At 43.5% G+C, this 24425-nt stretch overlaps 1 protein-coding gene across 1 annotated transcript in view; it reads left to right on the top strand.

Moving 5' to 3' along the window:
• Window positions 1-10415: 10415 nt before the first annotated feature.
• The window catches only part of RTF1 (RTF1 homolog, Paf1/RNA polymerase II complex component), a 53026-nt gene continuing 39016 nt past the window's right edge, over window positions 10416-24425 (top strand). The window contains exon 1 of the mRNA XM_037056028.1: window positions 10416-10640. Coding sequence (XP_036911923.1) covers window positions 10416-10640 — 225 coding nt within the window. The remainder of the gene's footprint in view (window positions 10641-24425) is intronic.

Here is a 24425-nt window from a genome sequence, read left to right as displayed (position 1 = left end):
CCCAGCTTCCTTTGCAGCTACCAATGGGAGCAGAAATGTCATGTGATTCCTTAAAAGACAATTGGCATGTGTCTTCCCCTCTTTCATTTGGCGGTCACATTACTGCCTAGAACTTAGAAATGACAGTTAAAAAACTCCATCTTTTAAAAAATATTTACGTATTGATTTAGAGGGAGAGAAAGGAAGGGAGGGAGAACGAGAGGCAGAGAAGAACATTGATTTGTTCCCCTTATTATGCATTCATTGGTTGCTTCTTGTTTGTGCCCTGACCGGAGTTGGAACCTACAAGTTTGTCATATTAAGACAATGTTCTTACCAACTGAGCTACCTGACCAGGGCCCAAGGTCCAACCTTGAGCCATGAGGTTGAGAGCAACCTCCTGCAGAAGTGATATAAAATAGGAAGGAGACTGGGACCTTGAGGTCTATGTGCATAAGAGCAGCTAAAAGAGCCCTAAATTGCCTACACCTGGACTAGGACTTTAACGTGAAAAATAAACTTTTTTCCTATTTAAGTCATTGCTCGTGTGGGTATATCACTCACTATGTCCCCAATCCTAAATTATATATCCCAGTTTGTGCCACCATCTCTAAGTAGACAGCTTGACCAACTTTTAAAATTTTAATAGAAATAGCATATCAAGGCAGACCCGGTGAGAAATACAGGCAAACATGCAGAGAACTTCTGGACAAACAGAACTCTCTGTGATGATGGCAATGTCACGTATCAGTCCCGTATGGTAGTTTTCTATACAGTACCCTCTAGCCACGTGCAGCTCTCGAGCACTTGAAACGTGGCTAGTATCATTGAGGAATTGAATTTTTATTTTATTTAATTTTAACTAATTTCAGTTTAAATAGCCACATGTGGGTAGTGGCTACCATATCAGAGAGTGTAGTTTTAGATAATGAGAGAAAACTCTGAATTACTCCTGAACTGGTCAGCATGTGAAAGCCAGAGATTAACAGACATGATATGACCCTGGCTGGTGTAGCTCAGTGGACTGCGTGTGAGCCACAAACCAAAGGGTCACCAGTTCGATTCCCAGTCAGGGCACATACCAGGGATGCTGGCCAGGTCCCCAGTATGGGACGCGTGAAAAGCAACCACACATTGATGTTTCTCTCCCTCTCTCTCCTTCTCTTCCCCTCTCTCTAAAAATGAATAAATAAAATCTTTAAAAAATAGACATGATATGGAAAGTAGGATTAAATCAAGCATAAATTTTTGCCGCAGTTTAAACATTCAGAAGATTCAGGCAGTATTGGCTTGAATAGTCTTAACCAGTAGGGCATTATTCAGCACTGTTTCCCTCATCCGCTAAATGTGGGGTTTCTCGTGACTTAGTCCAAAGCTTTTGTTCCCCTTTGAGGTTTCACCCACTTCTACTACTTTACTGTAACCTCATTTAGCATTCAATCTGCTTTATATTCTCACACAAGATTAGTACTTTCATTCTGAAATGAAGCCACCTATTTTGGCTCCAACTGCCTGTGCAAATGCCTGTGTAGAGTACCTGGAGGGAAGCATTTCTAAGCAACTCAAGTATGCTGAGGATCACCTGGTGTGACAAGGGACACCCAGTCTGCAGAATTTGCAGTCAAAATGGCAAATTTCCCTATTCGAATATGAGAATGTATTCCACCCCATGAGGCAGAGTCTTGGCAAAATTAATGATCTGGGCACGGGGAACAATTCTCATCCTGGATTCAAGGCTAAAGTATAAGTGGAAGGCCCTGGCTGAGTAACTCAGTTGGTTACAGCATTGTATGCATACACCAAGGTTGTGGGTTCAACCCCTGGTCAGGGCACATACAAGAATCAACCAATGAATGCATAAATAAATGGAACAACAAATTGATCTCTCAATCTCTCTCTCTCTCCCCCCCTTCTCTTCCTCTCTCTGAGATCAGTAGATAGAAAAAAGAGCCCTGGCTGGTGTAGCTCAAAGGATTGAGCGTGGGCCTGCGAACCACACGATCGGAGTTCGATTCCCAGTCAGGGCACATGCCTGGGTTGCAGGCCAGTTCCCGGCAGGGGACACACCAGAGGCAACCGTACATAGATATTTCTCTCCTTCCCTTCCCCTCTAAAGACAAATAAATAAAAATTTTAAAAAAAGAAAAGAAAGCTTATGCACTGCTATAAAAAGAAAGGAGAAAGTGGAAGATGAACGAGCCTATAATTCCAGAAGTATGGCTCTTACACCGAGCATTTCCTCTCCTTTTAGTACTATGTCCCCGAATATTGTTTAGAAAACCACTCCTCCATTCTCAGCCATGTGATTTGGACACGATTAACTCCAAATCTAACTCCAAGGGTTGCCCCACCTGGCTTAATTCAATTGGCACAGCCCATCCCTTTGGCTCCAGGGATTGGTTCAGTAATTGACAACTAACCCAGTCAATGCCAAGGAGTTACTGGACCCTTTCAGGAAGAAGTGACTTCCTCCTTCCTTCCTGGAGGCTCCTGAGAGAGATCATCTATCTTTCCCTTGGTGATGTGGTGGGCAAATATGAGCCATTTTGCAAACGTGAGGAGAGAACCTACAGCTGCCTTGTTGTGAGTGGGGTGGAACACCAAGGAGTGAGGCAGAGCCAAGAACAGAAAGAAAGTTGGCTCCTTCTTATACCATTTGAGCTGCTGAATCAAGCCTTTCCTAAAGCCAGAACTGCTCCTGGACTTTTCAGTCATAAGGGCCAATAGATGCTTTTGTTTAAGCTGATGTAAATTGAGTTTTCTGCTACTTGCAGCCAAAAGCATCCTAACTGAAAGGGCTGTGAAGAAGAGAACATGATTATAGCAAGAGGAGATACATTTTTATTTTACTTTTCTTTTTTTAAAGTCACCTGAGGATATGTTTATTGATTTTAGAGAGAGTGGAAGGGAGAGAGAGAGAGAGAAATGTTGATGTGTGAGAGAAACATTAATTGGTTGTCTCCCATGCACGCCCTGACCAGAGATTGTGCCCCCAACCTGGGTGTGTGCCCAGACCAGGGATTGAACCTGCAACTTTTTTGGTGTACAGGGCATTTCAACTAACTGAGCCACCTGGTCAGGGCCACATTTTTGCTTTCCAGACAAAAAAGATGTGTTAAAGGAAGGAGCCAGTAGAAAAAGAGATTGAAGACATGGAGAAGAAGAGCAACAATCAACAGAGTGATGCTTCTGAGAAGTAGCAGAAGGTAGGACATAGGGAGAGCTTTAGACATTAATAAATGCCCCACAGTATCTGGGTCAAAGTAGGTGTTCGATAAACATTTAAGTGCATAGATTAATGATTCAGAATCTTCTGAAAACTACGTGTTGACAACTTGTTTATGGAAGGCTGCATTCTTCTGCATTTTGAACCTACCCAGGGCATTCTCAGTGGGCCATCCCAACTCCAGCTTTTGGAACACTTCATTACCATGTGCATGGACTGCTTATTTCAGGGAACAGAAAAAAGTCCCTGATCTCGAACCCCCTATATGATTTTTGAACCTCTCTCTGTCTCCAGACTAGTTTTGCAAAATGAGACCGTCCCATGCGCTTGAGGAACTACTATGAGTATCTGTTAAAAGTACAAACTCCTCACCTACTGAATCAGACTGCATTTTAACAAGCCCCTAGGTGCTCCTCAGTAAAGCTCAAGAACCGCCAGGCCCTGGTGTAAACAGGGATGGGGTCTTGTTCACCTTTGTTTTCCTAGCACCTGGTCAGTGCCTGGCACAGGACAGGTGCTTGACTGAATGTCTGACACATGAAGGCGTAAATCAGGGGACCCTGTGCTGCTAAATAAACCCCAAGATAGGCTTTTGATAAAGAATTTAAATTATGGGATTCACTTGTGTTAGTGTCTTGAAGTATGTTAAAATCACTTGTAATATGCCTCAAGTAATGAGTAATTAATCACATTTAAATATGAGAGTTAGCCAATAATTAACTTATAAAAATAAATTTGAAGATATGTTATCCCTATGGCAACATACCTTTCATTCCTTGGCATTCTGACATGCTTTCTTGAGTACTTTAATTTTTTAAACACTTTTTAAATCCTTATCCAAGGATATATTTATTGATTTTAGAGATGAAAGGGGAGAAAGAGAAACATTGATCAGTTGCCTCCCATACACAGTCCAATGGGGAATTGAACCTGCTACCTAGGGATGTGCCCTGACCAGGGGTGAACCCCTAATTTTTTTTGCTGTATGCGACAATTCTTCAACCAACTAAGCCATGCAGCCAAGGCTTGAGTACTTTTTGACGAGAGGACACTTCAGAGTATGTGCTTATAGACAGTGTCTGTTATGTGTGCTTAGGTTATAAACCCTGGAGCTATAATGAGAGGCCAGACAGAGGGCTGACCTTACATACTTAAATTAGTTCTTGCTTCCAAGGAAGAAACAGTGAATGCAAGGAAACCCATGTTTCCCACTTACTTTTTGAGAGATTTTATTTTTTAAAAAAAATTATTTATTTATCTTTAGAGGGGAAGGGAAGGAGAGAGGAAGAGAAACATCAATGTATGGTTGCTTCTCATACATCCCCTGCTGGGAACTCGCCCCTGCCAGGAACTGGCCTGCAACCCAGGCATGTGCCCTGACTGGGAGTCGAACCGCGATCGTGTGGTTTGCGGGCCCGTGCTCAGTCCACTGAGCTACACCAGCCAGGGCTGAGAGATTTTATTTTTAAGATATTTTATTTATTTATTTTTAGGGAGGGCAAGAGAAGGGGAAAGAGAGGGAGAGAAATACCAATGTGTGATTGCCTCTCACGCTCCCCCCACTGGGGGGTCTGCAACCCAGGCATGTGCCCTAGGCTGGGAATCTAGCTGGCAACCCTTCTGTTAAGAGGCCGGCACTCGATCCACTGAGCCACACCAGCCTGGGATTTTATTTTTTGAGAGAGGTGAAGGGAGGGAAACATCAATGTGAGAGAAACATTGATCAGCTGCCTCTCAAATGACTCTAACCGGGAGGAACCCACCGCCTAGGCATGTGCCCTGACCAGGAATTCAACTGGTGACCTTTCCCTTTGTGGGATGGCACTCCAACCAACTGAGCCACACCAGTCAGGGCCCTATGTTTCCCATTTAATACAAATTCAACCTGCACAACTTAGTCACAGAGCCCAGGCCTATGGCGATAGGTATCACCTTGTGGTTACACACAGTGCTTCCTCAGACTCCCTTGGGCAGCAGTGGCCTGAGTTGCACTAGTCCAACACTGCTGGGAGAGGCCACCTTACAGGCTAATACATGTTATACGATCCTGCTTTTTGGGTGTGTTTGCATGTGTCCCCCAAAAGGTCTGGAACAATGAACACCGAACTGGTCATAGGCATTATTCCTGTGGAATGAGATTGAGAGAGAAAGGGAATGAGGGCTTCCTTTTTATGTATTTGGATTTCTTTTTTTTTCTTTTCTTTTTTTGGTGGTGGTGGTGGGGGATGGGTGGTGTGTACCGGTACTTGGATTTCTTATCTACAATGGACATATATTAATCCTGTACTTTAAAAACTAAATTTAAAAGAGCTGGGAGAGAGTAAAACATGCCCTACATTATCCTAACTCTCCAAATTACACTTTACTCAAAGGAATAGAATCTAAAAACCTGTGTGGCCTTTACTGGTGTCCAAAAAGCATTTGTTGGATGAATAAAGGAAAACCATAGAGAAGACATCAAAAGAAACTTTGGCTTTAAGCTCTTCCTTCAACACAGCAGGAGTTTACCTTCTTCCTCCCCTTTTAATTTCATCTTTTCCTTTTTCCCCCTCTTTTACTCTTAAAAAAAAAAAAGGAGCAGCACTCCTGGCCAGTGTGGGTCAGTAGATTTAGTGCCGGCCTGCCAACCAAAGGGTTGCTGGTTCCATTCTCAGTCAAGGCACATGCCTGGGTTGTGGGCAGGGTCCCTGGAGGAGAGACTGGTTGTCATGCGCACATGCCTGCACACGACAGGCAACCACACATTGATGTGTATCTCCCTCTTTTCCCCTGTCTAAAATAAATCAATTAAAAATAGCATACTATAACAAAGGAGTATGACCATGCCACCTTCTGGTAATAGGAACCACAGAAGTACGTGAGAATAGTGGGTAGAAAAATATTACTCCATTCATTCAATGGGCATTAGGGGATGGTTTTAGGCTGCAAGAGTCACCCAGTCCAAAACAGAGAAGAAAGAGGAAGGGCCATCCAAGAAAACTATGGCATTATCCTGAGGGGGAACATAAACTCAGTCTCCAGCCTACTGCTTCTCCCTCCTAAAAGTCTTGCTGCTCAGTTCAGTATTGAAAAAAGATCAGACTCTGGCAAACCAGTTCCTACTAACCAAAGGCAAAGGGAGTGATTTATGGGATTGACCAACAATTTACTATTAGAAGGATGTTTGCCAAGAATATTTGTGTCAGCAAAGCTATACAGTCTCCTCCCAAGAGGAAAGTCTCCTTGGATCAGGGGACTGCTTGGAGAACAGGGCTTCCGAGGATGTGGATCTGGAGGCTGGGAAGTGCTGTTCTGTCTGAACTGTGGAAGCGGTGTATCATTCTCTCCCAGGCTCCCAGGAGATGTAGCCAGGGCGATGGACAGGGCATGCCAGCTGCCTGAGGCCCCTCTCCTGCAGCACTGCAGACTCACTGGGAAACTTCTCCTTTCCTGGTCCCCTCTTTGGTTACTGTGATTCTGCCTCTGTGTCCTGTCTAGACCACCTTTACAATCTTGTCCCTCTACCTGTTTTATACTAAAGTTATTTCCAGCAGGCCAGCTCCTTGACTGCTTTGGATATGCAGGCTGTAGTTGCATGCCTACCAGACTAGCCGGAGGTGGTAGGTGACCGTAGTTAAGACCACCACTCTGGAATTACACTGGCTCCATTATTTACCAACTGTGTGACCTTAGGAGCCTTACCGTGCTTCAGTTTCCAGATGGGCAGAGAAATGTGTCATCTGGGAAGGAAGAATCTGCTGGCCTAGCTGATGGCCTTTAGCTCTTAGATACTTCAGCCTCTGGCTAAGCTGCAGAGAGAGAGACCCCTTACCCAGGGTCACAGCCTTCCCAGAAGGCCTCCATCAAATGACTGAATGAGGCAGAGCTATAAAGGTCTAGCCACTTCAGCCCAATGTGGGACAACTCAGACCATCTATTTTAGCTTAAGAGTGCACATGTGATGAATGTAGTCAGGCACACACTGCAGTTCAGCTTCTCCCACTTTCCCTCCCTTCCACAGTTGTCGATACCAGGGATACCCCCGATAAGCATCCTGAACATTAAACTCCATCTCAGAGTCTGCTTCTTGGATAACTCAGTCTGCAACAGCTGGTGCTAAGAGTAGTCCAAGAAAGAAGGCAATAAAATACTGTTTAGAAACTGAGTTATCATGCAGCTGGCAATGAAGATCTGGTGGTCCAACTGTTAAATAGTTCATCATTGGTAAATAGTGATAGTATGTTGGTGGAAGGGAATGTGCTAGCTGGTTGGGGAGTACAAAGGCATTTGAAAAATATTGGAGGGGGGCACAGTAACTATAATATGGAATTGGGTCGCTATTACTGAAAGTCAAGTATGGACACCAGAGGGCCTCCTTAATAGCATATGAAGAGGACTTCAATACCTGCAATGGGTGGGCAGGGAAAGCTGAGGCCCAGGATAATCATCAAAGTAGTCTGAACTTTAGTAGGGTTATCCTCCCAAAGCCAGGCAGGTTGGCTAAGCCAAGGCCAAGGCCTAGGCCCTAGTCACGGGACCATGACCTTTGGGATGGGGCTATCTAATTGATGCCACTGAAGATCTTAATTCTCAGATTCTCCTGAATCCCCTGAATTTGAAGAAATGGCTCACCATGCAGCAAACCTCTCTGGCTATTAGACAGTGAAGAGGCCTGTACCCTGTAAGACCATGTAGGTGCCCTCCTCAATATCTGCCCTTATTTCCCTCCTGGACACTAGGCCAATAACCAGGGTTAAAATACTACATAATCCAGTGGGGGAACATATTGGACTTGATGAGGGCGGAAGGGGACTACACCCTAAAGGAGCTACAAGAACTAGCTAAGCATGTAATGGCAAAATCTAGGAGAGCAGCAAGACACTGGATTCTGAGGATGCTTGATCAAGGGGACTAGAATGTAAAATTGGATTAGGGAAAGTTTATTGATTTGGAAGCACTCTCTGGAGATACAGAACTTATCATTCTGCAAAGGACCCCAGGAAATGGTCCAAATTTATTACTACAACGGTTCTGAGAAGCATGGAAAATTCTACAACCCACATGCCAGAACTGCAAAAACATAAGGTGTAGGAGGGGATTGAAAGGCTGAGAAGTGAGCACAAACAACAAAATGGATGCACTGTATGAGGCCGGAAATTCCACCAAATGATTATGTTCCATGGGAAGATGGAGAGGATACTCCATTTACCAAGGTCATAAGGAATGTGACAGTAAGAGGTACACCAACATCACTAGAAGTGCAGCAGAGAGGCTGTTACAAAACTTGGCTAACAGTAATGGGGTGATAGGATCTTGAAATAGGAGGCTGTTAGCCAGGTGGCAGCACTTAACTGCCTTAAGCTAGGTAGATGCAATTATTATGAGTAGAAAGGTCAGAGTATACCCAAGAAGGCCTCTTCAATACCCAGAGAATTATGGAAATACCTAACAGAACATAGCATACCCAAGGGCAAAATAGATGGGCAACCAAAAAGAGTCCTCCTCAACTTTCAATAAGAAGAAAATAATGTTGGGTGGCCAGAGGGCTGAAGGCAATTCTTTTCCCACTTTCAGATCCGAGCCAGTTTTTAGACCCTGAGCCCATTAGAAGATGGCTGGGTCACCAAAAGGAAGGCCTTATCTTGCATAAGGGTACCAGGCTCCAATGTGGCTAGAAATGGGGAAGTTGGCCTGGTCATTTTGGATCATCTTGGCCATAGCCTCAGTTTTAAGGATGTCTTGGGGGAGAGAAGTCTAGGGTTTGCACCTTAGAAAAACTCCTTTGGAGTAAAGCAGTAGTTGGGCATTGGTTTTCTCTACCTGAATCCTAAACACCTTTTCAAGCTAACTGGCAGCAAACTGGACATCTAGGTATGTGTCTGGTTCCAGAAACGTCTCTGTGATATATTTTCTTTATTACAATATTATTTTAAGTCATGCACATTTGTGATATGTATTTTAAATCTGCTGGAAAATACAAAATTTAGGCAGAAAAAGAGGACCAGAGACCAAGGATGCATCAGCCTGCCTCTGCCCAATAATGCCTTGGGACGTCTGGAATAACTCCCAAACTCACTACTAGAATAATGAGTTAATGGATTCCAAAAAGTTTTGGGAACAGTTTCAAGTTGTTATTTCTTATGCTCCTAACCCTATATAACAAATCCCACAAAGAAATCACTTCTGGAGCTGCCCTTTTTATTGGCTTGCCACAAACTCAAGAGGCATCAAACTGACCTTATTTCCCACATACATCAGTTTCCCAAACCTTCTCCCACAGAGGTTGCTTATCTCGATGAAGGGCCCACTTACCACCAGCTTCCTATGCCAGAATCTGAACATCGTTATGTCTGGGACCTCACCTTATCTACCCCTCTCCCCTACTAATCTCCAAGTCGAGGTAATTCTACCCTCCAAATATCCGTTCATTTCCACGGCTTCTTCCTTCGTTTAGGACACCATCTCTTGCTAAAATGATACCAATAGCCTAAATGGTCTCCCTCCCTTTGAATGCATTCGCCACACTGCAGTCAGTGTAATCTTTTAAAAACACAAGTCTAATAATGTCATTCTTCAGTTTCGAATCTTTCAATATTTTCTCATATAGCTTAGTAGCCTCTGAATGATGTGGCCGCTGGGTCCTTTCGCATCCGTATCCCCCCAACTCCATACCGTCTGGTCAGCCATAATAAACTTTCAGTTCCCGGAACTCAACTTTTTCTATTATCGTGGCTTTTGCCCACGTGGTTCTCTCTGCTCAGAACACCTTTCCCTCTCCTTTTTGGGGGGAAAGAGTGACTGAGATGCATCCTTCAGGTCCCAGCTCAGTTGCCACTTGCACTACCTAGGTAGGAAAGCTTCATTCCCCCAACGGATGCCTCGGCGGGATCCAAGTGACTTGTGTCTTCCAGAAGGGCAGCTCCTGACGTCGTCCTCGACACTTCAACAGCGTAGGACAGTTGAAAGGCTCCTTAGAGAGGACCCAGATGCTTGCAGCTCCAGTCCACGACAGGTAGGCAGGACATCGAGCTTTGGTCCTACGGCGTAAACACACCCAAGGATTCCAGGGGCAAGCGCAGGAAAAGGGAAAGTGACCCACTGCCGGGAACCGAGCCTTGTGCTGCGCCCCGCCTCCCACGCTACGTCGCGAGCAGGGTAGGGCGGGGCGCCGAGCGCCGGCGAACGGCGTGCACCGAGCGGGGGGCGGGGCCATGGGCGGAGCGGAGCGCGCATGCGCGGTCGCCTTTGTGTGGGTCGAGCGGCGGCGGCGGCGGCGGCGGCGGCGGCGGCGGTGGCGGCGGCAGTGACCGTGGCGGTCCCACTGGCAGGCGGGCTAGCGGGAAGTCCGGGTGGCGTCCGGCGTGGGAGCCGGGGGACCACCATGGTAAAGAAGCGGAAAGGCCGCGTGGTGATCGACTCGGACACGGACAGCGGCAGCGATGAAAACCTGGATCAGGTGAGGGCAGGCCGCGGAGGCGCGGGCTGGCGGAGCGGGAGGGCTCAGTCCGGGCCACGGGAGCCGGGAGCCGGTCGGGCCCTGGGCCTCCGGTCTCCAGCGCCCGGCCCGCCTCATGTCCTGACTGCCGCTGCCGCCTCCTTCCTGTCCTCCCCGCAGCTCCTGGGGCCCTCGGAGTCTGACCGGGGCCTGGAGACGGAGCCCCGAGGACTTGGCGCCTTGAGCGGGGAGGCGGGGCAGGGACCAGGCTGGTGGGCCTCGGACTCGGGGGACCAGAAGGGTCCGTGATCTGTTGGGGCCAGATCGGGGCGGCGGGCTTCAGGCCAGGCGATCCGGGCCAGGAGAGATAGGAAGTATCGCCCGCCAACCCGGGAGCCTGGGAGGTTTTGGAGGAGGTGCAAGGGGTGAGCGTGGGGCTTTGAGGGTGGGGGTGGCCAAGAAGGTGCGGGCTCTGGGAGATGAAGTTTTTCAGACTAGGGGTGTGGACGGAAAGGAGGGACAATCCTAAATGTCCGAGAGAACCTCTGCCGTGTTGGACTTAGGTGCGCGCAGGAATCTATTTGGTTGAGAAGGGTCCCTGAGGAGATGTCAGATTGAAGAAAACTCTTAGGATGAGGAAAGAGGGCAGAGGTGGAAAAATGTAGGGTTGCATGGAGGGGCTGCGGCCGAGGCCTCTTGGCCGATTTCATGCAGCATCCCAGAATTCTTTCTTACTTGAAGATTGTGCAGGAACTGTTGAAAGTAACTTTTGATCTTAGTGTCTTGGGTTGCTTGAACTGTTTATTTACTGTAGAAAATACTGTAGGGAGAAAGCTGTCCTTTGTAGCAATGCTATAGTGATACCAGGAGATACCAGAGAGAGTTTCTCCCCATGTTTTGGAAACAAACGATATAAAGACAATGCAAGAAGTTGTAGCTTTATAAGTTGAGTAGGGAAAAGTACTGAACCTGGAATCTGAAAACTCGTGTTCTAGGCTGGGCTATGCTGTTTTCTAGCAATGTATCTTTGGTCATAACTGTAAAATCTAGATATAACCTTAGCCTTGTATATCTGATTGGGCTATTGTTAGTATAAAGTATTTGTAAGAACGTTGGCACAAGCACTTGCAGAAGCTTTTGTACAAATGGTTTTGTTCAGGTCCTTTGTATTAGGCCAGAGGTCTCAGAACTAAAATATTAGGGCACGAAATGGGAGGGCTTTGAAAGGAGGGGCTGGAGATTATTGAAGAAAAGAGGGCTATTTTGAAAATGGTGGAATGGGAGTGAAGAAGTAATGGGGCCTATGGAGAGCTACCAGAGTGTTTTGGGATAGGATTTGAAGGTAAGTTGAAAGTGTTCTCACTGAAAGGCTCCTGACATTTACAAAAATATACATTCTTTATTCTAAAAGTTTGTTAATAATTTTAGACTAACACTTAGGAGACATTAGAACCCTTTTTATTTTTTTTTTACTATTAATTTCTTTTACTATCTGACCTAGAAATGTAGATATATCCGCAATAACATCAGCTACCATTTGCATAGTGCCTAGAGTGAACTAGTCACCTTAATTAGGTGTTTTATTTACAGTGTCAAGTTTTCAAATTATGGTGAACTTGGTATCATTTTCTCCTTTTACATATGAGGAAAATGGAGATTCAAGAAGTAACTTACCGAGATTTATACAACTTGTAAGTGGTAGAGTTGGAATTTATACCTCAATCTGCAGGACAACAAGACATATACTCTTTCTACTATACTGACTTAACCTGTTAGTCTTTTCAATTTTCATATTGCAAAATGAGAATGTTTCAGGGCCATTTTCATGTAGCTACAATTTGTGTTTCTAAAGTATGTTGAATAGTTTAGACAGGGGCTTCCTTGGGAAAGCACTCTCAAGAAATCTGTTCAGATGACAAATGAACTGAGCAAATTATTCTGTCCTTAGTGATTTTTCCACAGAATCTGACATATGAAATGAATTGAGAGCTTCCTTTTGTGGTAGACAGATCCACATAGAACTTTTCTGAACTAGGAATTGGAGAGGATTGCAATTTTAAACCCACCTATCTATTTATAAAAAGAATTTAGCATGAGATGTGTAAGTAATACCTAATACATTTTAACAGCCATTTCTACTTCCTTCTCTTGAACCATGCACTGGCATTCTTTTATCAGGTGGGAACCAGATCAGAATTCCCTTTCCCTGCACATCCCAACAGAGGCACCAGTGCCTTCTGTTTGTCTGTTCAGCACTGTGCCTGGTTGTCAAAAGAGTCAGAGAAGGATCTCTACCCTCCAGAAGTTTCACCAGAGACTGTTAGAAGTTCGAAGTCAGCCTGCTGCAGGGTTCTTTAAAGATCCTCAGAACAAAACTTAATTTATTCTGGGCCTCTCCTGCACCAGGATGCCTTGGGCTGCTCCATTTAGTTCTAGGTCTTCATTGGGGTTATAACATCGTGTTTGCTGCCTCATGTATTGTCCTTGTGGAAAAGGGCAAATCTGAGTGTCTAGTGTGATAGTGGAGCACACTTAGTAAGGAGGTCCTTTGTCCTTGGGTTTTCCAGATGGGAATATAAGCCTTCATGTCAGAAATACTATCTCCAACTTAGTCATTACTGAAGGTGAGGCAGGTGAGCCATCTATGCTATTTTTTTCTGTTAGTAGGAGGACCACCTGTGTCCAAAGCTGCCTGGTTTGCTTATTCAAAATATACTTTGCAGGGGCTCCATTCCAGACCTACTAAGTCAGACCCTCAGGGGCTAGAGCCCGGGACTCTGCATTTTTACCAGGTACAGCCCAGGTACTTACCTGTGTTAATGATTTAGATCACTGTCTGTATGTAAGTTAATCTTTTTAGTAAGACACTCTTAAGTAGTTTGGGAGAGAAATAACTTCCTGTCTTGTCAGAGTATGTACAGATATAACTGAAGGAACTTAACAGAGATGTTTCAGATGGCAGAGCTGCTGGTTCTTGTATATCTATTAAGCTATTTGAATTGTTGGGATCCTTTCTTTTTGCCATTCTTCTTGATAGTAAGAAATATGTAGTAACTGAATCGGAGTTATTTAAATTTGTATTAACTCTCAGAGCTTTTTAAAACTCAAAACTTAGAGAATTTGAAGGATTTCTTTTTATTTTTTTAAATTTGTATTTATTCATCTTTTTGAGGGAAAGGGGAAGAGAGAGGGAGAGAAATATCAGTGTATGGTTGCCTCTAATGAGTCCCCTCCTGGGAACTGGCCTGCAACCCAGGCATGTGCCCTGACTGGGAATCAAACGATGAGCCTTTGGTTTGCAGGCTGGAACTCAATCCACTGAGCTACACCAGCCAGGGCTGAAGGATTTCTTTTTAACATGTTACTTGATCGCAACCTTGCTTTTTATGTTGGCCACCTTCTTTTTTTCAACATTTAAAAATTGCAAATCATGAAGATACTTGCCTTTGGTGCTTCTGGGAGAAAGAAAACACAACAGAATTTGAGGCAAATCTAGGCTTTTTACCCCATTATTTGCTTCCGTGGAGATAATTGTAGCATGTGTGTGTGTGTGTGTCACTTCTTATGGAATAATATTTATGCAGTGGGTCCTAGAAAATGAAAAGTGTCCAAGGTAATAAAGGAATTAGAGTTCAGACCAATACAACACCTATAAAAACTTTACTCTGCCTTCTCAAGACAAAAAAAAAATTGAGCTACATGCATATTGGTATGCTTTATTTCATAATTTCCTTTCTTATTTAAAATAGTGATAAAATTGCCACATCCTTTTTCTCTCCTTTCACTCTATTTAAAGTAACAATAGTTAAATTTGTCTTTGAGAGAATAGGTACCCTAAAGTATTTTCTAGGAATTATTTTTAGACAGTGTATACGAAAAATATCAATGTTACAAAGTATTCTTTCAAAAACCTCCATTAAAGTTGAGAAGGTTAAAAGCTGCACTTCTTACTAATATAATCTTTTTTTACACTAGAACACAGTTCAGTGTTTTTATTATTACTGATTTGAGAGAGAGGGGGGCATACATTGATTTGTCGTTCCACTCATTTATGCATTCCTTGGTTGATTCTTGCATGTGCCCTGGCCAGGATCTAACCCATAACCTTGGCTTATCTGGGTGACATTCTGACCAACTGAGCTCCTGGCCAGGGCTGTGGAGCAAAGTTTAAGTCTAGGATGAACTTGTGAGAAGTGTCTCTGTTGATTTGTGAAGTTTTTAATTTGTGTCATAATTTTGCATGTAACTCATTTCTTAATTCTACTAAACTTTCTTAGAAATAATACTGGGAGGGTTGAGTCCCATGGTAGCTTTAATAGAGAGGCTCTTAGGAAATATTCAAACCCAATTTTTTTTAAAGATTTTATTTATTTATCTTAGAGGGGAAGGGAAGGAGAGAGAGAGAGAGAAATATCAATGTATGGTTGCCTCTCGTGCATCCCCTGCCAGGAACTGGGAACTGGCCTGCAACCCAGGCATGTGCCCTGACTGGAAATTGAACTGCGATTGTGTGGTTCGCAGGCCTGCGCTCAATCCACTGAGCTACACCAGCCAGGGCTCAAAACCCAATTTTTGATGCTGGTTCTGTCGGTGTACTTATTGTTCCCTTCCTAGATTATAAGTTCCCCAATGGCAGAGGTTATTTTTCAATGAAAATGTTGGACAGTGCTAGGTACTAGGGCTGTTGGGTGAACAAAATGGAAGCAGTTTCTGTCTTCAGGAGCTTACATGAGAGATAAAAGGAGGGGTCCTGGCTGGTGTAGCTCAGTGGATTGAGTTCCAGCCTGCGAACCACACAATCGCGGTTCGATTCCCAGTCAGGGAACATGCCTGGGTTGCAGGCCAGTTCCCAGCAGGGTACTCACGAGAGGCAACCATACATTGATATCTCTCTTCTTCTCTCCTTCCCTTCCCCTCTGAAGATAAATAAATAAAATCTATTTTTTTAAAAAAAGGAGGGAAGTCAGAGCAGAGTGGGAGAGGGGGCAGGGGCAGCCTTGCTCAAGGAGTCATTTTACTATAGACTGTGTATGAAGGCAGAATCCTATACTAGCCTGGTGGGAGTGACATTTAAAATGAGCCTGGGAATATGTGTTAGGGAAAAGGAGATTAGGAGACTCACGAGTGCAGGAAGTGCTGACTGTTCATGGTTGAGGGACTGGCACGTACAAAAGCATTAAGGCAGGAAGGTTGTAGTGCTGTCGTGAAAGTGAAAGAAGCGCAGTTACTGAAATTGGAGAGAGAGAGGTACAAATTAATCTGCAGAAGCCGTCTGTTTGGACCTTCTGAGGATGGAAAACCTAGTAGTGGATCACAACCAGCATTAAGAATAGAAATGAACTTGAAACGAATAGAAAACATTAAGTGTGTCAGACCTAGTAATATTATTTTGTGAAGCTTGTGTTTCATGTATATACATATACATGTATATATACTGAGTTACAAGGTATAATTTTATCTTATGGTGTGCTGGGGTTAAAAAGTTTAAAGCCACCGGCAGTGTTGGCAATGTTAAGGACTTTGGATTTTATTCTGAGGGTAATGAGAGACCTTTGAAGGGTTTTCAAACTGGAAGAGGTGTTAAGGTTTGCCTTTTAAAAAGTTTCCCCAGGGCCCTGGCTGGTGTGGTTCAGTGGATCGAGCTGGCCTGTGAACCAAATGGTCACTGGTTTGATTCCCCGTGAGAGCACCTGCCTGAGTTTTGGGCTGGTAGCGTCACTGGTAGCAGGCATGTGAGAGGCAACCGCACATCTCGCTCTTGTTCTCTCTCCCTTCACCTCACCTCTCTAAAAAATAAATAAACCTTAAAAAAAAGTTTGCCCAGGCTGGTGTGTAGATAGTCATCTGGAGAGAGGGCCCCAGTTGGGTGGCAGATAGAAGAGTCCAGGTGGAAGAAGCTTCACTAGAATGGAAACTTCAGAAGGGCAAGGCTGTTTGTTCATTGTAGTACCCCTGCACCTAGAACAGTGCCTGGCTTGCAGCAGGCACCCTGTCAGTGTTTGCTGAATGAATACCTGACTTGGATTGGTATGGTAGTTATAGAGACAACAGAAAATATATTTGGTTGGACGTAATATTCAGTATAAAACTGAAGGACTTGGCTGATTGGATGTTGGGGTGAGGCTAAGGAGGCTCTGGTTGGAGACAGGGAACTCTGGAGGAAGATCAAGTTTAAAGGTTAAGATCATGAGTCATTCTTAACATTTGTAGAGTTTAAAGTTGACTGTGAGATATCTAGGTGGAGGCATCAAGTAGGTAGTTGAAAATAATGCCAGACTGACACCAGGTAGGCACTTAATAAGCCTTTGTTGAATAAGCACATGCTACTTAACCAAGTTTTCTAACCTGGTTAGAGTAGGATCACTTATAGAGCTGAGGGACATTGTCAGTTTGGGGGTTCTTAGTGTAGCCCCTCTGCTGTAATAATGATATCCCTTTAAGGGGTAGGAATGTGCTTAGTTAGAAAGTACATTAGGAGAGGGAGCTAAGTAAAAGCAAGTAGTAGTAATAGAATTTTTTAAAACTTTTATGGCCCTGACTGGTGTGGCTCAGTGGGTTAGGCATCGTTCTGCAAACCGAAAGCTCACCATTTCAGTTCCTGGTCAGAGCACATGTCTGGGTTGTGGACCAGCCCCCCAGTTGGGGGTGAGGGAGGGATAGGCAACTAGTGAATGTTTCTCTCTCACATCAATGTTTCTCTCCCTCTCTTCTTTCTCTCTAAAAAATAAATAAAAAAATATTTTAAAACTTATTTTGAATGGATCGAAAACTGATTTTATTTTATAAATTCTGTGAAATTGTGGGCATTTATATGACTCAGTATTTTATCTACAATTATAAATACTTTGCTGGAAATTTGAAAGGAAAGTTCCCACATTTTGTGCCAACTGTGTGAAATGTAAAGGATTGGTATACTGCCACTTGGGAATTATTACTTCAAAAGGGTTTGGTTCTTTGTTCATTGTTTTGATTTTTTTCTTTTGTTATTTTTTAATTGTAAAAATAGTACATTCTGTTGAGAAAATTCTAACAAAACAGAAATACCCCTGTGTCACAAAACCATACTGACAGACGGTTCTGTTCCTTACTCCTGAAAAGTAACCAGTGTCTATTCTTGGAATCATGTTTCTCTACCAATGATCTTGATATAAAAGAGTAAGTATTAACATTTCAAATTTAAACCTCTGTGAATTACTGCTGTTTCCTCAGTGTCTCTTAAGCCTTCCCACTTTTCTCTGTGGTTACTCACCTTGTCCAGGTCACCATCTACTTTGATGACACTGGTGTGGGTTCCTTCTGACTCTTCTCTGCACTTCCACCCTGGCCCCTCTAGTCGGCTCCGGCAGTCAGGAGTGCTTTTTTTTCCTCCATTGATTCTAGAGAGAGGAGAAGGGAGGGAGAAAGAGGGGGATAGAAACATCGACTGGTCACCTCTTCTGCGCACCTGACTTGGGACCAAACCTGCAACCCAGGCATGTGCCCCACCGGGGAGACTTTAGTCTAGAGGGTCACACCCAACCAACTGAGCCACAATGGCCAGGGCCAGAGTGCTCTTTGAAAAGGGGATGGTTACTCCCCTGCCTAAAACCATTTGATGGGGGGGGGGGCGGATAAAAACACTCAATGGCTCCCTGCTACCTTCTAATAAAAGCCAGGTTCCTGGTCCTGTTTTATGAACCACAGAGTGATCTGGCTTCTTCTTGCCTCCAACCTGCCTCATTCCGTTTCCCCTTACCTGCTAAGGTCCATTCACATTGGTTCTCTTTCTGTTATTTGACTAAATCAAGCTATTGTCAGCTTCAGGGCTTTAACTATTCTGTTTGGAGACTTCTGTCCAAAATACTGCTCCCCCCTTCCCTCTCCCAAAGTTTCTAGTCCCAGTCTAAATGCCCCCTGCCCCAGAGAAGCCTCCCCTGATCTCCCTATCACAGATAGGTTTCCCATTCACTTGATTCACTTCCTTCTTAACGCTTTCACTAGATATAATGAATTTTTTGTGTGTAAGAGAAATATCAATGTGTGGTTGCCTCTCACATGCCCCGTACTGGAGACCTAGCCCACAACCCAGGCATGTGCCCTCATTGGGAATCAAACCAGCTACCCTTTGGTTCGAAGCCTGCACTCAATCCACTGAGCTATACCAGCCTGGGCTAATTCATTTTTTTTAAATCCTTACTCAAGGACATTTCCTCATTGCTTTGAGAGAGACAGATAGACAGACAGACATCAGTGTGAGAGAAACATTGATTGGTTGCCTTCTCATACACACCCTGACCAGGAATCAAACCTGTGTCCTGGTTTTGGTCACCCTAGCTGGTAGTAATTATATTACTTATATTACTATAACTTATATTACTTATATTTGTGGAATGAATAAGTCAAAAAGAGCTGAGCATGGTCATTGGCTATAAAAACCTCAGCTTTGTCCATATGGACTTTTATTCCATATTTCTAGGGTGTGGAATATGTATCCCATTTATTTATTTACTTTAATATATTTTATTGATTATACCATTACAGTTGTTCTATTCCCCCCTTCATTCCCCTCCACCCGCACACTCCCTCCCCCACCCTTCTCCCCCCTTAGTTTATAACCACGTGTCTCAATTTCTTTAGATTTTTTATTTCCCCCACTATTCTCGCCCTCCCCCCTATCTATTTTCTACCTACCATCTATGCTATTTTCTGTGCCTTTTCCCCCCTTTTCCTCCTCCCACCCCCCCTGTTGCTAACCCTCCATGTGTTTTTCATTTCTATGGTTCCACTCCTGATCTAGCTGTCCTCTTGGTTTGCTTTTGTTTTAGGTGTGGTTGTTAATAACTGTGAGTTTGCTGTCCTTTCACTATTCATATTTTTTATCTTCTTTTTCTTATATAAGTCCCTTTAGCATTTCATATAATAAGGGCTTGGTGATGATGAACTCCTTGAACTTGACCTTATCTGAGAAGCACTTTATCTGTCCTTCCATTCTAAATGAAAGTTTTGCTGGATAAAGCAATCTTGGCTGTAGGTCTTTGGATTTCATGACTTGGAATACTTCTTTCCAGCCCCTTCTTGCCTGTAAGGTCTCTTTTGAGAAATCCGCTGACAGTCTGATGGGTACTCCTTTGTAGGTGACTGTCCCCTTATCCCTTGCTGCTTCTAGGATTCTCTCCTTCATTTTAGTCTTGGCTAATGTAATTATGATGTGCCTTGGTGTGTTCCTTCTTGGGTCCAACTTCTTTGGCACTCTCTGAGCTTCCTGGATTTCCTGGAAGTCTATTTCCTTTGCCAGACTGGGGAAGTTCTCCTTTATTATTTGTTCAAATAAGTTTTCCACTCGTGGCTGTTTCTTTCCCCCTTCTGGTACCCCTATAATCCGGATGTTGGAACGTTTAAAGATGTCCTGGAGGTTCCTAAGCCTCTCCTCATTTTTTTGAATTCTCATTTCTTCATTCCTTTCTGGTGGGATGTTTTGTTCTTCCTTCTGGTCCATTCCATTGATTTGAGTCCCAGTTTCCTTTCCATTGCTATTGGTTTCCTGGACATCTCCCTTCATTTCAATTAGTTTAGCCTTCATATGTTCCTCTAATTTGTGACTATAATCAACCAGTTCTGTGAGCATCCTGATAAACAGTGTCTTGAACTGTGCTTCTGAGAGGCTGGCAATCTGTTGGTCGCTTAAGAGTTATTGGCTCTGGGACTTTGAGTTCTCCTTGTGCCATCTTTTGGGCTGTTCGTGCCTGTTCCGTAGCAGGATTGGAGCCCTAAGGTGTTCACTAGAGCAGGGCAACTCAGTTGCTGGGTTGTGACGTTGTATGTGGGGGTGGGGTCAAAGAGGAGCAATGGCGTCCCATCTCCCGTCTGCCCACTGCTGCCGCCGCAGCCACCACCGTCACCGGGCCCACGTGTTTCGTTCCACTGCACTCGAGTGTGCCACCGCCATCAGCCCTCCACCACTGGGTTCGCCCCCTGGGGCCTGCATGGTCTGTCTCACTGTGCGCGAATGTGCGACCACGGTCAGTCTGCCCCACACCCCGACTGGTTCCGGGCTGCCTGTGCACGAGCCTAGGTCCGGGGATCAGTCCTGCCCGACCCTGCTCCGCTGCTGGCTCCACCCCTCTTACCGTCCCCATTGAACGGTTCATCGTTGTCGGACTTCTGTATAATTCAATTTTCTGGTCTTTGGGTGTGTCTTTGTTCTCCAAACCTTAGTTGTATTCAAACTTGGTTGTGGGAGAAGGCACAGTGTTTCCACCTACGCCTCCATCTTGGCGGAAGTCCTGTATCCCATTTACATGTGATTATGGGACCTTTGATTAAAGAGATGAATTTGTTGGGGGGGGGGTTGTTTGTTTTCGGGGGTCTTTTTTAAGTAAGTGAGAGGGAGCTAAGTTGCTGTAAATTGATTCTGACATGACATCACAGAAAGCATACTATTTGTGAATGACAGGTGGGGGAATTAAATCTTAAGGTTTGAGTCTTCACATATTGATGGATTAGAAATCTAATCTTAACCAGGATGCTGTTTTAATAAATATTACCTTAGCTCAGTTAGATTTGCCTTATTATAGGGTCTCAGTTTTGACAGTCCAGTTTAATGTTAAATACAGCTTTTAAGCAATGTTAATTAAACTGCTCTAGAAGCCATAGGTGGCATCCTACATAGCTATACCAGTACTATGTTGGGCTTTGGCGTTACTTTAAGCAGGTCTTTAGTTCAGCTTAAATTTGATATACTGTGCTGGCACTTCACACTGCCATTCCCCTAGAGGAATGCTGAGATCGAGAAGGATGGTGTTCACTGGGTGAGATGAAATAGAGGGATGACGGTGAGAGAGAGCCACTGGACACAGAAATGTCAGCATGAAGCAGGCGGGAAGATGAGGCCTTGTAGATGGACCCAGCCCCTGCATGTGAATCGGTTTTAGATGGCTTTGCTGAGCACAGGCATTAGATAGAAGAGCCCCTACAGGTAGAAAATATGATGGTTTGTTCATGTTTGCATTGTTGGAAAGAACTTTCCATTGCACGTTGATCTGTTCAGCTTACTTATGAGCCCTCAATAGAATATAAAAGATCCAACTAACTGTAAAGAGTAGCTTTGCCCTAAGTTCCCCCAGTAACTTCCTATACAATTCTCAACTTATGGGTATTTTTCACAATATTTAGAAGGTCTTTGTGGTCTCCATAGTATTGTGACTATGGTATTTAAGGTTGTGTGAGAGGAGGGACTGTACCCGTGAGATGCATTTGTTTGTTGATGAAGAAGAGCCATTTGTTAGGTTTTTAGTGTAGAGTGGAACCTCTTTAACAGAAAGGCAGTACTAACAATGCTTTGATACAGTAACTTTTAATGGATGTCTACTGCATGTAATAGTTAATTGTTTCAAAGAAGAATTTGATTGATAGCGTATCCAAATCCCTGTTATAATGATTTGGTATCAACTCATTATATAGAATTCTGGTGTATTCATGAACCTCAAAGGTAAGAAAAGAGATTAATTGCCAGAAGGCTTTTTAAAGCTTATAAATTTCCATTAAGGTAATACAGGAAAAAAGATAGTAGTTAAGACCATACACAAATTACTGATTCCACTCATAGGTATTTACCAATATAAAATGAAAATTTAGTGTTTACACAAAAACCTGTATCTGAACATAAAATTGCTCTAAAATGGGAACAGCCCAGATGTTTTTCAACTGTTAAGTGGATAAACAAAGTATCCATTTCACAGAATACTACCTAGGAATAAAAAGGAGTAAATTACTGATACTTGCTGCAAGATGAATGAATCTCAAATGCATTATGCTAAGAAGCCAGACTCAGAAGGCTACATATTATATTATTTCATTTATATGATATTCTACGATAAGCAGCTCTGTAGGGACAAATAGGGCTGTGGTTGCCAGGGACTGGGGGAAGGATATGAAGAGCACCGACTTTCAGAAAGACTGAGAGTAAGAACATTCACTTGTTCATACCTAAACAGTGACTCCTAATGACCAGATGCAAATTACAGCAACATTTGGGGTGGTGATGGTACTGTCATGTATCTTAATTGTGGGGATGGTTTACCTGTATGTCAAACCCACAGAACTGTACATAAGAAAGGAAACAATGTACCGTATATCAATTACACCTCAAGTTTTGAAGATGCCATGAATACAGATATTGCTGTAGCCTGCATTCCATTAATAGGAGTTAACTGTTTTGGTCTTGCATTTGGTTAATAGGGGTTAACTTTTTGGTATGAAAAAGGAGTGTTGTCTTAAACCTTTTCAGGAGGTGGGTATGCTAGCTCCCTCTAATGAAATGAGAAGAGTAACATTTCATGACTGCTTATGAAAGAGAGTATGCCAGCTGTTAATCTGAGAAGGTCATTTTCTCACTCTGGCCAAGGAGGATATGCTCCTAAAATAGAAAGAAACTGGAAGGAATAAACAGATACTTTTTAGTAGTCCATTATTTTAAAATCTGTCTTGGCACTTGACCCATAGTTGTATAGCACCATCATCTCAAGGACTGATACTACTTGTAATTATCAGTTGTATTTTTCTCTTTTTGGCAGAAGGGAACAATGTTTTAGACTAGTAAAAGTGCCTGAATTAGGAACTAGGATTCTATCTGGTTTGAATCCTAACTCTATCACGTACTAGCTGTGTTACCTTGGGTAAGTTACTTAACCTCTCCTGTTCTTTAGTTTCTTTATTTTTAAATGTGATGGTTACATTTAAATAAACAAATAGATAAAGAAATAGTTGGCAAGAAAAAAATTGTAGCACCCAATAACTAACTGGCTGCATATCCTTGCTTTACGTGGGGTCTGCATCAAGCCACTTTGCAGTGGTCATGTTCCTCCATCCTCTACATTCGTGAGTGTGCGACATAGACAGTATGTGAATTTAGTCCTCATCAGACTATGGAGGAACACAGCCCCATGAGACACCGAGGAAACATAAAGGGGTCCATTTTAGCCAGTTTCTAAGTGACAGAGCCCACCCTCAATCCTTAAAAAAAGAAAAGAAAAAAATTTGGATTATAATGATAGTTACCTTAAGGTTGTTGTGCAGATTAAATGTTAGATGCTTAGAAAAGTACCCGGCATCTAGTAAGGACAGTATAATCGTGGGCAGGTATTGACGTTAGCAGAGAGCAGGAATCAGAGCAAGGATCCTTTTGTTGCACTTTTAAGTGACTGGGCTGAGCTGGAGAGGAGTAGCAGGACGGGGAGCCCTGTGGAAAAGCAGATCCTGGTTGGAACCATAACTTAATGGCATTAATTGTCCTGGTGAATTATTAAATCAGCTGGACAAAGCAAAAGTGCTAAATGGGGATGTTGGGGTTGTCAAATTAGGATTCTTTTTTTAAAGTTTTTATTTATTGATTTTAGAGAGAGGAGAGTAGAAAGAAAGGTAGACAGAAACATCAATTTGTTGTTTCACTTATTTATGCATTCATTGGTTGACTCTTGTATGTGCCGTGACCGGGGATTGAACCCACCACCTTAGCATGTCAAACAATGCTCTAACTAACTGAGCTACTTGGCCAGGGCTAATTAGGATTCTGATGTGGTGGTCAGCACATTTGCTGCTTGTTGTCAGACCCTGGATTAACCACTGGAAATAGACCTTTTTTTTTCCTGGCTTAAGCATTCAAAATAAAACTTATAGTTTGTTAGTTTATTTAAATCAGCCCCACAAATGTCAGTTTTATTATGAATTACAGGAAGAGAGTGCTCAGAGAATTGGTTAGCTATATCAGCAATAACAGTGAGTGAATTAACCTTTGTAAACATGGTTCTTATCACATATATTCCTGAGAAT

Source organism: Sturnira hondurensis, unplaced genomic scaffold, assembly GCF_014824575.4.
Source record: "Sturnira hondurensis isolate 20B ecotype Veracruz unplaced genomic scaffold, ASM1482457v3 Scaffold0008782, whole genome shotgun sequence".
NCBI classification, from domain to species: Eukaryota; Metazoa; Chordata; class Mammalia; order Chiroptera; family Phyllostomidae; genus Sturnira; species Sturnira hondurensis.
The sequence above is the reverse complement of the archived record's forward strand: the minus strand, read 5'-3'. Positions and strand labels throughout refer to the sequence as shown.